This window comes from Berghia stephanieae, chromosome 11 (genome assembly GCF_034508935.2).
Source record: "Berghia stephanieae isolate SIO BIC M18660-M18661 chromosome 11, UCSD_Bste_1.3, whole genome shotgun sequence".
Lineage (NCBI taxonomy): Eukaryota > Metazoa > Mollusca > Gastropoda > Nudibranchia > Aeolidiidae > Berghia > Berghia stephanieae.
This window is the reverse complement of record NC_088370.1, coordinates 8,599,697-8,617,337: the sequence shown is the minus strand read 5'-3', so window position 1 is coordinate 8,617,337 and position 17,641 is coordinate 8,599,697. Positions and strand designations below refer to the sequence as shown.

Genomic DNA, 17,641 nt, shown 5'->3' with positions numbered 1-17,641 from the left:
CATCTGGTTCGTTCCGACATAATACCGTTTTGAGACGATGGGTCACATATGTGATTGAGTTTGTGTGCGTGTGTTGTGAAATTCATAAATGTGAACTTAAGTCTGGATCCTCTGTTTAAGGAGCTTCTACAACGACCAAGAAGAAGAAGAGGAAGAAACCTTTAAAAAAAAATTATTTTAAAAAGAAAATAAAGTCAGTATGAAATTAAATTAATAAATAAATAAACCCAAAAATAAATAAATTTTTAAAGTACATAAATAAAATAAAGCCATGAAATAGGGATAGAGTGGCTCAGCGGTACGGTCTTTACTTTGTACCCAAAAGGTACCGAGTTCGATCACCCGCATGTTGTGTAGCCTTGAGCAAGTCACCTCGCCCTAGCTCACTTTGCAGATAACGCCTGGGCTATTCCATCCAGTCTTTCCTTGGAATAGACTCTTAACACAAATTTCCCCTTGGGATTAATAACGGGAATTTTAACTTATTATTTTATAAATATATCAATACATAATGAATAACTAAATTAATTAATAAATATTATACTTTATTAATCTACGAGGAAATTGAGTTTACAAACATGATCTACAAGAAAGAATAAATAATCATTATAAAATATCATGTTTACATAATTTTTAAAGGCAATATTATAGTTAGTAAAAAAAACATCTGTTATATCAATATGATACATTAATACAGTATCCTATCAAAAGGGTAACAAGCAATAATAGATGGTTTTTATATAGTGTCTTATCCCGTATATCAACAAGCTCAAAGCGCTTAACAGTAACATGGCTATTTTCACTCAAACATACAACCACTCAAACATGCAATATGAATCAAAGCAATATAATTCGACAGTGTTACATATTAAACAGAAACGTTTTTAAAAAATTTTAAAAATTTAATTAAAAGTTGGGCTTTTATATAGCGCAATATCCACTAAACGTGCTCAAAGCGCTTTACAAGGGGTCACTGGTCAACAGCAACATTTAACATGTAGGACGGGACATAACGCCTGTTAGGCGATATTACAATTTTTCGGACAGAGACAATGCTGTTAACTGCCAGGTATTCAGTTTACACCTGAGTATGGTGAGAGAATGTGAGTAAAGAGCCTTTTCCAATGACTCAACTATGCGCCGAGCGTGAGGCTCGAAACCAGGACCTTCTGATTCGAAAGCGAGTGTCATACCACTAGACCACATAGACTAAGACGATTTTTAAATAATTCCATACATAATGCTATAGAAATTGAGCCTTACAAACCCCATGGGCCTTATGGCAATGATGTGTCCTTTTTAAAAAATGAAATTACTTTGTAATTTACTTATAAGCGGTTATGAGGTCTAGTGGTATGACACTCGCTTCGGATCGGAAGGTCCTGGGTTTGAGCCTCATGCTCGGCGCACAGTTGAGTCCTTGGAAAAGACTCTTTACTCACTTTCTCTCACTGTACTCAGGTGTTGTAAAATGAGTACCTTGCTGTTATCAGCGTTGTCTTTGTCCGAAAAATTGTAAAATCACCTAACAGGCGACATGTCCTGTCCTACATGTTAAATGTTGCTGTTGACCAGGGACCCCTTGTAAAGCTCTTTGAGCACATTTAGTGGATATTGCCCTATAGAGAGCTCTAATTTTTTAAAAAATCTTTAAACACACACACACACTAACATACACACACACACACACACACACACACAGCCCTACACATTGATGAGACTTGAGACTTACTTCATGATACAATGGAAAGCAGTGAGAGCCACCCTATCATGACAACAGCCCGCATACGTAGGCAAGGCAACCCACGGCCATTTACCCAGGGAGGCAACTCTCCTCCTGCTAACACACACACACACACACACACACACACACACACTTACTTGATGATGCAATGGAAAGCAGTGAGAGCCCACCCCTCATCAATGACAACAGCCCCGCATACGGTAGGCAAGGGAGGCAACCCACGGCCATTTACCCAGGGGAGGCAACTCTCCTCCTGTTAACACACACACACACACACACACACACACACACACACACACACACACTTACTTCATGATGCAATGGAAAGCAGTGAGAGCCCACCCCTCATCAATGACAACAGCCCCGCATACAGGAGAGTCCAGATAGGCAAGGAAGGCAACCCACGGCCATTTACCCAGGGGAGGCAACTCCCCTCCTGCTATGGCGTTTCTCAAGGCCGGCAGTTTGCTTTCTCCACAGGCTGGAGAGTTCGTGGTGAGAGAAATAATCAAAGAGTTAAGTGTTCAGCAGGACAATTCATGAAATAATTGAAATGACAAGGGATGATTAAAAAGTAATCGACAAAAATAAATATAACAGCTTTAAAAAAGAAAAAAATACAAAACACGGAACATTTCAGGCTCAAAACCCTTCTTCAGTCAACAACAAAAAGTAATCAAAACATTAGGGAGAAATTCCGTAAGCTCCTCGGGCCAACATCTCTTTCAATTAGTATTTTCACCGTGAATCTTTTGTCATGCGTTTATTTCTTCAATTTGTCAATATATAGTACCATTTTAAAAACTCTAGAACAAACCTAGATAGATTTGAGTGAAAGTTAAAAATGTCCTAACACGACCATTGTTTTGGTTCTCCGCTGCCATTTTGTCTTTCAAGTATTGAAAGAAAAGGTAGTGCAAAGCAGTCCTGGGTTTTTTGGGATTTTTTTTCTATTAGGGTTCATCATAACTCTTAGTAAAGGTCCTAGGGTGTTTGTTTTTCCTATTAGGGTTAGTTAAAGGTACTAAGTTTTAATTTTTCTTAGGGTTGATTAAAGGAATACTTGGGTTGTTTCCCTTAGCACGAGGAGCTTATGGAAGGCCCAAAACATGAATATATTACCTACCTAAAAACCCAGATAAAGGGCATATAAAAAAAAAAAGTAATATACGATTCTTACACTCTTGCTTTTGAAATTCCAGACGTGTTCCCAACCGGTGCAAGAGTGTGCAAGTGCGCGTTGGAAACAAAGTTCGAATTCCAAAAGGCAAGAGTGTAAGAAATCTTCTATTCCACCCCCTCAACCGTTTCCGATTTCGTCATCTTTGAATAAAAGACATGTTCAAAAACATTTAAATAATACATCTTTTTAAAAGAATCTGATTTTTAGTGAAATTTAACGTTTGATAATCTGACATCACAAATTATTATTGTAAACATGATATCATTACGCGTGACTATTTATAGGGAGAGGGATGAAATAACATCCTTTCTGTAATAAGATGTTGGAATATAAAGGAAAAGGATGCATTCGCTTAGTAACTAAGGGTGAGCAGAATAGATGGGAATTTTGAACTACGCATAATATTTGGTGAGTAAAAAAATGATGATAATAATAATTACTATGAGGTATTAAGTTGATATGAATACAGTAAGCTTAACCTGAGGCAGTAAAACAAATGAGAAAGTATCAAAAGAGTGTGGCATGTGGTAATTAATATGTCACCCCCTACTTCTGAAGGGTACGGTAATACAGGCTGTCCATAAAGTCTTTTCCTGATTTCAAAGACTTATTATTCTAAAATCGTCATAGATATTTACATCTGGTTTTCACCATCTTCTACAGAAAAGTCATACATTGATGTCCATTAGTCATTGACCCACATATCATCACCAAATTTACCCAAAATCAACCTGAACTTAAAATTAAAAGGCAACATTTTTGTCTTATTCTATTTCAGAATAGCAAAAGTATGATACAAATCTTTTTGTGAAATGTGATTACATGAAACAAAATCGTCAGTTGTAGCTCAAAAATGTTTTCATAGCCCAGTTTGAAGACAATTTATTAAAAAATAGGATAATCTAAATATTCGGAGACTCAAAGTGAGAGATTAATCACACTCCCGTCGACCAAGTAATTTTTGTCGCATGGTTGCTGCTAATCTGCAATAGAAGGACAAAAAAATGAGACAATTATGCCTGTTAGGCGATATTACAATTTTTTGTCTCACAGAGACAATGCTGTTTATACCAGGTACTCATTTTAGACCTGAGTACAGTGAGAGAATGTGGGTAAAGAGCCTTTACTCCGAACTCAAACCCAGGATCTTCCGATCCAAAGGCGTGTGTCATACTACAAGACCACATAGCCGAACAAAGTTTATTTTACCTATGAAGAAGAATGAATAAAGTGCGGAAAAAAAATTATATCTGATAACCAGATAAACATAATGGGCCATAACTCTCCAAAACTTACATGGATCATAACATCTGACAGCCACTACTTGCCCAGTCTTGCACGTGGATCTATCCGTGTATGTGTGAACCGTCATGGTGGCAGCAGGAAGCGTGTAGAAAAAGTAAAATGTGTTGTTTTAGTTATTTATAGAATTGATTGGATATGAATAGAGGTAAGTAGAGATTGTTGTTTTGTTTTGTTTTTTTGTTTTTAAGAGTTTTACAGCACAACACATTAAGGTCATATCAGCGCCAGTAAAAAGGAAGAAAATGGGATAGTAAAAAATTCTAGAAATACAATTAAGGCATCCATTAAAAGGCAAGACAAAGGGGAATTGGTTCAAATAAGAAACAGGTGTAAATTCCAAAAGCACTCTATCAAAGTACTAAGTTTGAGATCACTAAAAGTCTCATCCAAGCACAGGTCCCCACTAAGAGGAATACACTCAAATGTTTTACAAATCGTATATAATATAAATAAAACATAATACAATGCATAACAGAGACATGATTTACAAGGAAAAAAATATCATCTCCCAAAAATAACTATACATTTGACTGTTTCCCTCTCAGCTAGAGTATCCGGCCAGGGCCAGGACAAAACCAAGTAATCTCACTCCAAGACGAAAGACAGAAAGTGAGTTGGAAGACAGATATAGGGGGATAGAAGACACAGCAAGTACCTCCCTGCCCACTATGGGAGGCCAGGAACCCCAGCCAGGAGGTAAGTAGAGAGAAAGAGAGGGGGGGGTGGAAGGGAGGGAAGAGAGAGCAAGAGAGAGAGAGAGAGAGAAAGGGGGGGGGGGAGAGAGATTGACAGATTCAAATAGGGTGAATGAGGATATGAGAGAGAGTAAGAGAGGGGGAAGAGAGAGATTGATTGAGAGAAAGAGAGAAAGAGAGAGAGAGAGAGAGAGAGAGAGAGAGAGAAAAAGAGAGAGAGAGAGAGAGAGAGAGAGAGAGAGAGAAAGAGAGAGAGGTTTGTTTTTTGTTTTTAAGGGTTTTACGGCGCTTGCAACACATATTTAGGTTATTTCAGCGCCAGTAAAAAGGAAAAGAATGGGATAGTGAAAAGTTCTAGAATTACAATTAAAGAACCCAAGAAAATGTAAGACAAAGGGGAACTGAGAACAAATAGGGATCAGATGTAGATTCCAAGAGCAAACCACCAATGTACTTAGTTTGAGATCACCTATAAGTCTCATCCAGACACTAGCACAAATCCCAACAAAGAGGAACACACTCAAATGCTTACATTATACATTCAAAATAAAAATAATAATACATAACAGAGAGATGATTTACAAGGAAAAAAATATCATCTCCCAAAACAATAATTATGCATTTGACTGTTTCCCTCCCAGCTAGGACTTCGGCCAGTGCCAGGACAAAACCAAGTAATCTCATTCCGAGACAAAGACAGAAAGCATGTTGGAAAACAGATATAAGGGGATAGAAGACACAGTATGTACCTCCCTGCCCGCTATGGGAGGTCAGGATCCCCACCCAGTAGAGGGAGGGGGGGGGGGGGGGAGAGAGACGGGGAGGTGAAGGAGAAGGGATAAAGGGAATACAGTTTTTTTTAATTAGAAAAGAAATTCCAAGAGAAAAAAAACAATTGTTATAAAGAAAAAAAAACCAACAAACTAAAAAGACCAAAAACAACAAAACACGTTTGAAACACACCTGATATCAAAACTTCTCGACGTGACCTTGACATTGCCTTCCTTGATGACAGCGTACTGACTGGATGTCTTTTCCTGTTCAATCCAGAAATGAACATGTCTGAAAGGCAAAAAAGAAGGATATATGGGTCATTGAGTGAGTCAGATACTCATCGGCAAGCAAAGAAAGGTAAGAAACTGAACAATAACATAAAATGAAGTGAGTAGAAAAGTGTCAGAAGACAATAGAGAAACAAAATTTCACGGCGAAGGGGGGCTCGAACCCATGACCTTACTGATACGACAACTCTCCTGGCAGTGAGAGGGATGCTAAACAGTCAACACCATCAAATCTAGTGTCTATCCTGAGTCCCTCTGTGTGGTCTTGTGGTATGACACTCGGTTTCAGATCGGAAGGTCCTGGGTTTCAGCCTCGCTCAGCACATAGTTGAGTCCTTGAAAAAGGCTTTTCACTCACATTGTCTTACTGTACTCAGGTGTAAAATGAGTAGCTGGCCGTTAACAGCATTGTCTCTGTCAGAAAAATTGTAATATACCCTTATAAAGTGTCATGTCTTATCCTATATGTTAAGTGTTGTTCTTGTAAAACACTTTGAGCATGTTTAGTGGAAAATTGTGTTAGTATATAAAAGTTCAAATTTTAATTACAAACTTTGAAATTGGAAACCAACCTTTTTCCCCGGCATAATTCGGCACTGTGTTCCTGTGTCCATCCGTCAGAACAGGCTGGAATCCAGGAATTGTTAGACAGAATCTGTACAAGATCCGACTTTGGACTGATGTCAACTGATGAGGGAAAGGGGGTGGGGGGTGGATTGTTTTAGGTACATAACATGACATTAGTAAGGGGTTGAGAATGATGTATGTCGTCAACATAATGATTATTATTATTATTATTATTATTATTATTATTATTATTATTATTATTATTATTATTATTATTATTATTATTATTATTATTATTATTATTATTATTATTATTATTATTATTATCATTATTATTATCATTATTATTATCATTATTATTATCATTATTATTATCATTATTATTATTATTATTATTATTATTATTATTATTATTATTATTATTATTATTATTATTATTATTATTATTATTATTATCATTATTATCATCATTATTATTATCATTATTATCATTATTATTATCATGATCATCATTATTAGTAACGTCAATATCATTACCACATCTAACATTTCCATACATAAAACGTCCAAGTTATTCCAGTACTTACCACATCCCAATTCATCTTCATCGCCTCCACCAAGACAGTCTACCGTTCCATCACATCTGCTTTTCCCGGGGATGCAAGACAGGTCAGAACACTGAAACTCGTCCGCTTGGCATTTGGCTGGTTTTCAAAATGGATGAATTTCTCGTTAACAAAACAGTTCAAAAACCAAATGGATGGCCCCTTGCCTAAAATCAATATTATTATAGGGAATGAGATTAGCGGAAGAGTAGCGTCCCTTGTTTGGACGTCACCCATAGTCTGTGACGTCACCGGCGGAAAAGTTATTAGAGATTGTTTTGTTTTGTTTTTGAGGGTTTTACGGCGCTTGCAACACATTAAGGTCATATCAGCGCCAGTAAAAAGGGAAAAAATGGGATAGTAAAAAGTTCTAGAATTACAATTAAAGCACCCAAGAATAAGGCAGACAAAGGGGAATTGGTTCAAAAGAGAACAGATGTAGATTCCAAGAGCACACTATCAGTGTACTCAGTTTGAGATCACCTAAAAGTCTCATCCAGACATAAGCACAGGTCCCAACTAAGAGGAATACACTCAAATGTTTACAAATCATATATAATACATAAATAAAACATAATAGAGTGCATAACAGAGAGATGATTTACAAGGAAAAAAATATCATCTTCCAAAACTAACTATACATTTGACTGTTCTCTCCTAGCCAAGGTATCCGGCCGGGGCCAGGACAAAACCAGGTAATCTCATTCCAAGACAAAGACAGAAAGCATGTTGGAAAACAGACACAGGGGGATAGAAGACATAGAATGTACCTCCCTGCCCGCTATGGGAGAAGTTATTAGAGAGAGAACGTCATGTTGGTTATGCGCATGCGTCTCTCGTCCTCGCGCGAGGACGAGAGACGCATGCGCATAACCAACATGACGTTCTCTCTCTAATAACTTTTCCACCGGTGACGTCACAGACTATGGGTGACGTCCAAACAAGGGACGCTACTCTTCCGCTAATCTCATTCCCTATAAGTGACACCAAAAATTATGTTATGTCAGGATGATTTTAAAGCCAGAAAAGTGAATCTATAACTAAATAGATGTGCGGCTATGTGGTCTAGTGGTAGGACACAGGCTTTCGGGTCAGAAGGTCCTGGGTTCGAGCCTCACTCGGTGCATAGTTGAGTCCTTGGAAAAGGCTCTTCACTCACATTCTCTCATTGTACTCAGGTGAAAAATGAGTACCCAGAGTTTAACAGCATTGTTTCTGTCCGAAAAAAAACAAACAATACATTTGATTGTTTTCCTCCCAGTCAGGGTATCCCGCCAGGGCTTGGACAAAATCAAGCAATTTCATCACAAGTCAAAGACAGAAAGCATGTTGGAAAGAAGATATAGGGGAATAAAAGACACAGTAAGTGTCTCCCTGCCCACTATGGGAGGTCAGGAACCCCACCCAGAACCATAACTCTTTAATTGTTGTAATGTTTTCAATGTTCTATTTATAGATGGATAGTTTAGAGTCCTGACATTACTCAAGGGGGGCAATCACAATTTTTTTTTTCAAAAAATGGACAACTGTGGTTGTTCCCCTTGTATATTTTTAAAAATACAAAGGTGGATAATCAATTCCTTTACCACATCCTTCTTCATCCGATCCATTCTCACAGTCAATGTATCCGTCACATCGGGAAGACTGGGGTATACAGCGTCCCTTATTGGTGGATCCACAAGACACCTCAGTTCTCTCACATTCTGGTGGAAGATGACAGGAGAGGAGAATTAGACATTTTGCTTTGAAGCCTTAACTCACTCAATCCTAGAGATTTTTCTACTTTTCAAAATTGGAAAAAATGAATTAAAAATGAGCATGTACGTTTTATTCAACTACCATCAACATGTAAAAACTAAAAACATTAGCTTTGATACTAAGCCTATAATTTGTCTCAGAAAATTGTAATTAATAGGAATGGGGTAAAAGTAACCCGGGTAAATTACTGATTCTATGGCTCTGAAGGGCAGCTATGTGATTTGGTTTTATTGAAGAGAATAAATATAATTTCTAAAACTAAAAATAAACCTAAAATTTCAGATTTCTAGTCATCAAAAAACTTTAAATATGAAAATGGAAAGGCTTCGAATGAGAACAGTACAGACAATGGACGTTTTGGGTACAACCCTTCATTAGCACAACAATAACCAAATGTACGTTGATAACAAATAAAATAAAATGAGTGTAAATCGGTATGGCCTGTACTCTATGGTGATTGGAGTGTGAATGAATGAAGTATTAGCGTGGCATGGGTATGTGAGTAGAGAGTCCCTGGGATATGATAGGAATGATTCAGGTAGCCATACCGCCGTCTACATAACTTTAAATATAACGTTATATAATTTAATAATTAATTCATACAGCACACAGAATCCAAAAGTGCTCTAAGGCACTACACATACAAAGACAACAGATAACAAAAAAACTAGTCCTTCAGAGCCATTTGACCCATAGAGCCGGAGTTTATCCCAGTTTCTATAGCATGAAACGGACAATAGCAATTGCTTGCTATCCTTTGGATAGGATGCAAGTCTGTCGCAAAGTACTTTCCACCAGATCTAACAGACCCAGCTACCCAATCACTGCTGCGTGGACAAGGGGGTCAGAAAAAAATCTCATTCTCCCGGGATCATTCTCGGCCCCTTTGAATTTGAAGCGAGTGCTCTACCAACCGAGCTATCGGGACCCCCAGGTAACGAAACACAAATACTATTACTACTCCTAAGTCTGTCTGAATAGGAATGTTTTCAAAAGTTTCCTAAAATTCCTGAGCTCGGGGGCGTCTTTGATTTCTTTTTCTAGTTTGTTCCATACTTTTGGGGCCCAGAGAGAGAAAGATTTTTTCAGCTAGAGACAGTTTACATGTGGGAACATAAATCAGCCATTCATTCTGAGATCGGAGTGGTCTAGCAGGTGTAAGCAATTCAAGAAGCCCAGAGAGATCAGAAACATGCTATTGGAATCAGGTTCATCTAGACATAATTCTGTTTTGAAGTTAATTGTCACATATTTAACCCTGGAGGTGACAGGACCGATTTCACTCAAAGAAAAAAAACAAAACAAATAAAAACCAAAAACAAAAAAAAAAAACAATAAAAAAAACAAAACAAAAAAACACCAACAAATTTTGTCAGAATTTGATAGTTGTTCTCATTGCTTTTTGCAAGAGATTTTATCTATTATTCAAAATCGGGCATGGCAACTGTAGGGATAAATTTGAGAGAGAGTCTGTCTAATCTTGTAAAAAATTGACCAGAGTTATCTCACCACAGTTGGCCTCATCGGAGTTGTCCCTGCAATCGTCCAGGCCGTTACACCACAGGGATTTGGATATTCGGACGCCATTGCGACACATGCGATGGAGTCTGAAATTGAAGCCTGGTGAAGGGAGAGAGGAAAATTGGGAGTGTACGGCTTTGGTATTGTGGTATGACGAGCACCTTCGGACTGGAAGGTCCAGGGTTTGAGTTTTGCACTGAATGGAGCATTATCTGTGTACATTTATATTGCTTTATGTTGCAATTTGAAGGCTTGTGGAGGAGGATGTTAAGAGGAGTAGGAGAAGGACGAGTATGTGCCGGAGGAGGAAGAGGAGGATGATGAACAGGAGGAGGAGGAGGAGGAGAAGGAGAAAGAGGAGGAGGAGGAGGAGGAGGAGGAGGAGGAGGTGAAGATGAGGAAGAGGAGATGACGAGAAGGACGAGGATGAGAAGATGAGGTGGAGGAGGAGGAGATGATTATGATGATGATGATAATGATGAAGATGATAATGATGATGATGACAACAACGACCACAAAGGCGACACTTACGACATCCGATTTCATCACTGAGGTCCCCACAATCCACGACCCCGTCACACCTACGAGTCATCCCATACCAAAGACACACCTTGGAAGATACACACTGGAACCCATCGCAGTCTGGAACAGACGTGGAGATTGTTACCACCTACACCACCAACATTGCCACCACTACTACTACACTACCACCACCAATAGTACCACCACCACCACCACTACTACTACCACAACCACCACTACAACCATCTCCATTTCATCCCATACCACAGACACACTTTGGTAGAGACACACTAGAACCCATCACAGTCTGGAACAGACATGGAGATTGTTACCACCTACACCACCATCATTACCACCACTACTTTAACCACCACTACTCCCATCACCACTAACACTACCACTGCCACTACCACCACCACCACCACTACCACGACTACTTTAACCACCACTACTCCCATCACCATTATCACTACCACTGTCACTACCACCACCACCACCACCACCACCACCACCACCACCACCACCACCACCACCACCACCACTACTTTAACCACCACTACTCCCATCACCATTATCACTACCACTGTCACTACTACCACCCCACCACACACCACCACCAACCACTACTTTAACCACCACTACCTCCATCACCATTATCACTACCACTGTCACTACCACCACTACCACCACTACTACCCATCACCACCTACCACTAACACACTGTCAACTACACCCACCACACACCACCACTACCACCACTACTCCCATCACCACTACCACTAACACTGTCACTACCACCACCACCACCACTACCACCACTACTCCCATCACCACTACCACTAACACTGTCACTACCACCACCACCACCACTACCACCACTACTTTAACCACCACTACTCCCATCACCACTACCACTAACACTGTCACTACCACCACCACCACCACTACCACCGCGACCACCATTACCACCACCACTTTTAACACCACTACTTCCACCACCACCACTACAACCACTACCACCACCACCACAACATTACCACCAACAAAACTATACACCACCACCAACATTGATAATAAACAACATCAACAACAACAATCTCTGCCCACAAACCACATTATAATAAACTACCCTTACTTGTACAATTGGCTTCATCTGCCAGATCCTTGCAGTCGGACACTTTGTTACATCTGGCAGCCTGGGGAATACACTGACCGTTCGGACACTGATATTCTGATGGAAGACATTCTACGGAAGACAGAAAAGTGACATAAAAAAATTAAATCCCTCAGACGGGCAAGGGTCACGTGATACTTGTTTTGTTTGTTTTTGTTTTTAAGGGTTTTACGGCGCTTGCAACACATTTAGGTTATACAAGCTCCGACAAAAAAGAAAGAAAATGGGATAGTAAAAAGTTCTAGAATTACAATTAAAGCACCCAAGAAAAAGTAAGACATAGGGGAACTGGGAATCGGGAACAAATAGGGATCAGTTGTAGATTCCAAGAGCACACCACCAATGTACTTAGTTTGAGATCACATATAAGTCTCATCCGGGCACAAGCTCAAAATCCAACAAAGAGGAATACACTCAAATGCATACATTATACATTCAAAATAACAAATATAATAATACATAACAGAGAGATTAAAACATTAACTATGCATTTGACTGTTTCCCTCCCAGCTAGTAATCCGACCAGGGCCAGGAAAAAAACCAAGTAATCTCATTCCAAGACAAAGACAGAAAGCATGTTGGAAAACAGATATAGGGAGATAGAAGACACAGTATGTACCCCCCCCCCCCCTGCCCACTATGGGAGGTCAGGAACGCCACATAGACGTGACACTTGGGCCCATTCGGACACTGGTATTTTGATAGAAGACATTCTAGGGAAGACCATAGAAAAAGTAACAGAAAAATGTAATCCATCAGACGGGCAACGGTCACGTGACTCTCGGAGTCATTTGTACACTGTTATCCTGATGAAAGACAGTCTTTTTTTAAGTGTGTGTGTGGGGGGGGGGGGGGGGGCAAACATTGACAGACAAATATGTGACCTCTCGTCTCAAAACGGTAGTATGTCGGAATGAATAAGATGCTGAAAATTAAATTTATTGCCAGAAATATCAGCCTTGCAATGAGTTTTATGTTTTATTGAAGAGAATGAATATCGTATCTTAGAATGTTAAATAGAAATAATTAAAATTTTAGACCAATTTAGCTTTAATTCGGCTTTTTAGTATCTGGCTCATCCGTTTTGAGACGATGGGTCACATGTAATCCTACAGAACGACAAGGATCACGTGACTCTTGGAGTCTCCTGGACACTGGATTTCTGACAGGAGATATTCTGGGTAGGACAAAAAGGTAACCAAAAAAAAAAAAAATGTAATCCTCCAGTAGGCAAGATCACGTGACACCATGATGTCTCCTGACACTGGATTCTGACAGAATATTCTGGGTAAGACAAAAGGAAAACCAAAAAAAAAAAAAAATTGTAATCCTCCAGTATGGCAAGGATCCGTGGCACTCTTGAGTTCCTGGACACTGGATTTCTGACAGGAGATATCTGGGTAGGACAAAAAGGTAACCAAAAAAAAAAAAAATGTAATCCTCCAGTATGGCAAGGATCACGTGACACTTGGATCTCCTGGACACTGGATTTCTGACAGGAGATATTCTGGTTAGGACAAAAGGTAACCAAAAAAAAAAAAAAAATATTAATCCTCCAGTATGGCAAGGATCACGTGACTCTTGGAGTCTCCTGGACACTGGATTTCTGACAGGAGATATTCTGGGTAGGACAAAAAGGTAACCAAAAAAAAAAAAAGAATGTAATCCTCCAGTATGGCAAGGATCACGTGACACTCTTGGAGTTCTGGACACTGATTTCTGACAGGAGATATTGCTCGGTAGGACAAAAAGGTAACCAAAAAAAAAAAAAAAAATGTAAATCCTCCAGAAATGGCAAGGATCACGTGACTCTTGGAGTCTCCTGGACACTGGATTTCTGACAGGAGATATTCTGGGTAGGCAAAAAGGTAAAAAAAAAAAAAAAAAAAATGTAAACCCCAGTATGGCAAGGATGAGTGACACTCTTGAGTCTCCTGGACACTGGATTTCTGACAGGAGATATTCTGGGTAGGACAAAAAGGTAACCAAAAAAAAAAAAATAATAAAATCCTCCAGTAATGGCAAGAATCACGTGACTCTTGGAGTCTCCTGGAACTGGATTTCTGCAGGATATTCTGGTAGGCAATAAAGGTATACCAAAAAAAAAAAAAAATGTAATCCTCCAGTATGGCAAGGATCACGTGACTCTTGGGGTGCTCCTGGACACGGGATTTCTGACAGGAGATATTCTGGATAGACAAAAAGGTAACCCAAAAAAAAAAAAAAAAAATGTAATCCTTAGTAATGGCAAGGATACACGTGACTCTTGAGTCTCCTGGACATTGGATTTTACTGACAGAGATATTCTGGGTAGGACAAAAAGGTAACAAAAAAAAAAAAAAAATGTAATCCCAGTATGGCAAGGATCACGTGATTTGGAGTCTCCTGGACACTGAATTTCGACGAGATATTCTTGGGTAGGACAAAAAGGTAACCAAAAAAAAAAAAATGTAATCCTCCAGTATGGCAAGGATCACGTGACACTCTTGGAGTCCTTTGACACTGCTATTGGATTCACTAGTCTGATGTCACGTCGCCCAGCAACGGCGAGCAGCCTGGTTCTAAACAAAGAAATTGGTACTTTTATAATTTCATCCTGCTAGAACTTTTCATATTGTCATGTGATCAGAATGTATAAAAGTCAAAAACATGATCATATTTATAATGTTTTTCTCCTCTGGATATACTTTTATGCTCGTCGGAGAAATATTTCATAAGGGCGTCCGCCATTGTTCCGATAGTTTAGAACCAGTAACTAAATTACATTGCGTCATTACGAGGGAAGTGAAGTCATGACTGTTGAAGGCTATTACGATGGAAGACTTTCTAAGGAGCCGCTAGACCTACCCATACCAAGCATCCCACGTCCTCTGTCGTTTTTTTTTTTTCGAGTTTGGTATGGGTAGGTCTAGCGGCTCTTCTCTTTATTCTTTGTATTTTGATCGTGTCTGTTGACGTCTTTATCCGGAAGACGGCAGAGGTCGGCCGTGCCGGGTTGTCGGTCTCCGGTGTGGGTAAGCTCACAAGAGTGCACCGAGCAGAAACACAATTGACGGCTAGTATTTGAATAAGACACTAGTCTTTCGTGAAGTACTTTCCGTCAAAATTGGGAGATCAAACTAGCAAATTATATGAGGGTTATTAAAACACATGACTTTAGAATTATTTAGGAATAATAATAATAAAAATAATAATAATAATAATAATAATAATAATAATAATAATAAAATAATAATAATAATAATAATAATAATAATAATAATAATAATAATAATAAGATAATAATAATAATAATAATAATAATAATAATAATAATAATAATAATAATAATAATAAAATAATAATAATAATAATAATAATAAAATAAATAATAATAATAATAAAAATAATAATAATAATAATAAAATAATAATAATAAAATAATAATAATAATAAAAAAAAAGAAAGAAGAAGAAGAAGAAGAAGAAGAAGAAGAAGAAGAAGAAGAGAGAAGAAGAAGAAGAAGAAGAGAAGAGAGAGAGGAGGAGGAGGAGGAGGAGGAGGAGGAGGAGGAGGAGGAGGAGGAGGGAGAGGAAGGATGTCGATATATAGATATTATATGTCTATATTTCTTCATTTGGATAACACGCACGAATACGTGATACGAACCAGGTTTGGGGAATGTTGTTGTAGTCGAGATGGCGAGAGATGACGATGACTCGGTGTTATTTGATGATGAATCGCTTTTATTTCCTGGTAAAAAAAAAAGAGAATAGGCGAACAACACGAAATAAAATGGCGTAAGCATAATAATAGTACATAACAGAGAGGTGAGTACAGGGGGAAAGGTCATCATCGTCACTCAGAAAAAGGTACCTGTACTATACATTTGACGGTCTCCGTCCTGGCTAGTGATCCTTGCCAGGACCAGGGGGGAAAACTGGGAAATGGTAATCAAGAAGAAAAAAGGTTAGAGTGACGTGGAAAGGGAAAACGGATAAAGGGGAATAGAAGACACAGCAACAATGGTGGCCTCTCCCCCCCCCCCCCCCTACCTGATAAAGATTTGAACAAGTGTGTATGAAAGGTGCCAGACATAGCAAGAAAGACAAATACAAGAAAAGTAACCATCCCAAAAAATCATTCGACCTCTAATTTCTTAATTTGATAATATAAACGGGCCTGTCTACTTGAAAACTGAAAAATTCGTAATTTTTAGTAGAAATAAAATGTACTCGCGATATAAAATAAACTTTAAAAATAAACAATTTTCTCTCACAAGTATTAAATAACACTTTAAAGTCTTTCGGTTAACTTTAAAAATTAACAATTTTCACGCACTATGATTATATAATACTTCAAACTCCTACAAATTTTGTATTTTGTTATCAACTTTCATTTTCAATACGTTTTAACCCTCTCCTTACCAACTATAGGAAAATCGTCACGTTCGTTACGGAACAACCAACATTTTTTTATTCAAATTTCTTTTGTATATCATAAAATTTATAGAAAATAAACACAATGTGTTGTAGAGCATGTTTTGCTAATGAAAATATGTATCGCAAAAACTTTACCGCTATTGTATTTGAGTAATAAAAAATATATTTTTGTGTTAGTTGGGTGTGGGGTTTTGGGGAAAATCCTGAAAATGGTTGGTAAGGAGAGAGTTAACGACTTAGAAATGCTCATGAAGTTATGAAACAGGAGCAAAAATTTCGAGATTCTACGAATTTTTCGTAATATGGAGCAGGACTGGATCAAAGATTCAACCCAGAGTTGTAAAAGATAAAAGCACTCACGTAAAGAGTAGGCCACGGTCACAGCCACCACCGACGAAATCAAAACAAGAACGACAATCACGACGATGAAATAGAACAGACACTTGAGGAATCGTATCCAAGTCTTGTTCTCCTCGGGGTTCGGTGATGGCGGTGGCAGCTTCGTGATCTCGTCCCCCTCGATGTTGTTGTCAAGGACGATAGTACAGCCGTCGTCGTCGAAGTCGTGGACGACACCCTTAGAGGCAACATCCTGTTGAAGCTGCTGGGGAAATGGCTGGGAACGATCTGTTGGCGATGACGCAGTTGTGACGTATTTGGATGATGATGATGTTGTTGTTACTGCTGGTGTCGACGTGGTGGATGGGGCTGTGGAAATAATTTCTACTGGATCTGTAGCTGGTATCGGTGTGAACTTGATCTTCTCCAAGGAATTCTGGGACGGGGTTGGGGAAGGAGCCATGACAGCTGGTGTCCATCACTGGGAATAGAACATGGAAGGAATCACTCGTTAGCGTAATTCGGCATTATGACGGAGCGAAGTAGAGGAAAAAGTAATAATATCTAAACGTCTAATTAAAAATCAGAATTGAGAAATTAAAAAAGATTTTTTTCTTTGGTTTTGTATTTGATTTTGTTATGGTTTGTTTTGTTTATTTATATAACTTTTTCGTTTGATTTGTTTTGGGGTTTGTTTGTTGTTGTTGTTCTTTTATTTTTTTATTTTTTTTTTGTTGTTGTTTTTT

General features: G+C 38.5%; 1 protein-coding gene across 2 annotated transcripts in view; it reads right to left on the bottom strand.

Moving 5' to 3' along the window:
• LOC144956763 (atrial natriuretic peptide-converting enzyme-like) overlaps positions 1-17,641 on the bottom strand; it is a 73,494-nt gene that overhangs the window by 3,591 nt on the left and 52,262 nt on the right. For both annotated transcript variants that reach the window (XM_078887465.1, XM_078887466.1), the window contains 11 exons: positions 16,917-17,376; positions 15,784-15,867; positions 12,097-12,207; positions 10,971-11,081; positions 10,428-10,538; positions 8,747-8,863; positions 7,143-7,259; positions 6,561-6,675; positions 5,891-5,989; positions 4,224-4,273; positions 2,054-2,225 (listed from right to left, as the gene is read on the bottom strand). In XM_078887465.1, the coding sequence (XP_078743591.1) occupies positions 2,054-2,225; positions 4,224-4,273; positions 5,891-5,989; positions 6,561-6,675; positions 7,143-7,259; positions 8,747-8,863; positions 10,428-10,538; positions 10,971-11,081; positions 12,097-12,207; positions 15,784-15,867; positions 16,917-17,358 (1,529 nt within the window). In that variant the 5' untranslated portion in view covers positions 17,359-17,376. The remainder of the gene's footprint in view (positions 1-2,053; positions 2,226-4,223; positions 4,274-5,890; positions 5,990-6,560; positions 6,676-7,142; positions 7,260-8,746; positions 8,864-10,427; positions 10,539-10,970; positions 11,082-12,096; positions 12,208-15,783; positions 15,868-16,916; positions 17,377-17,641) is intronic.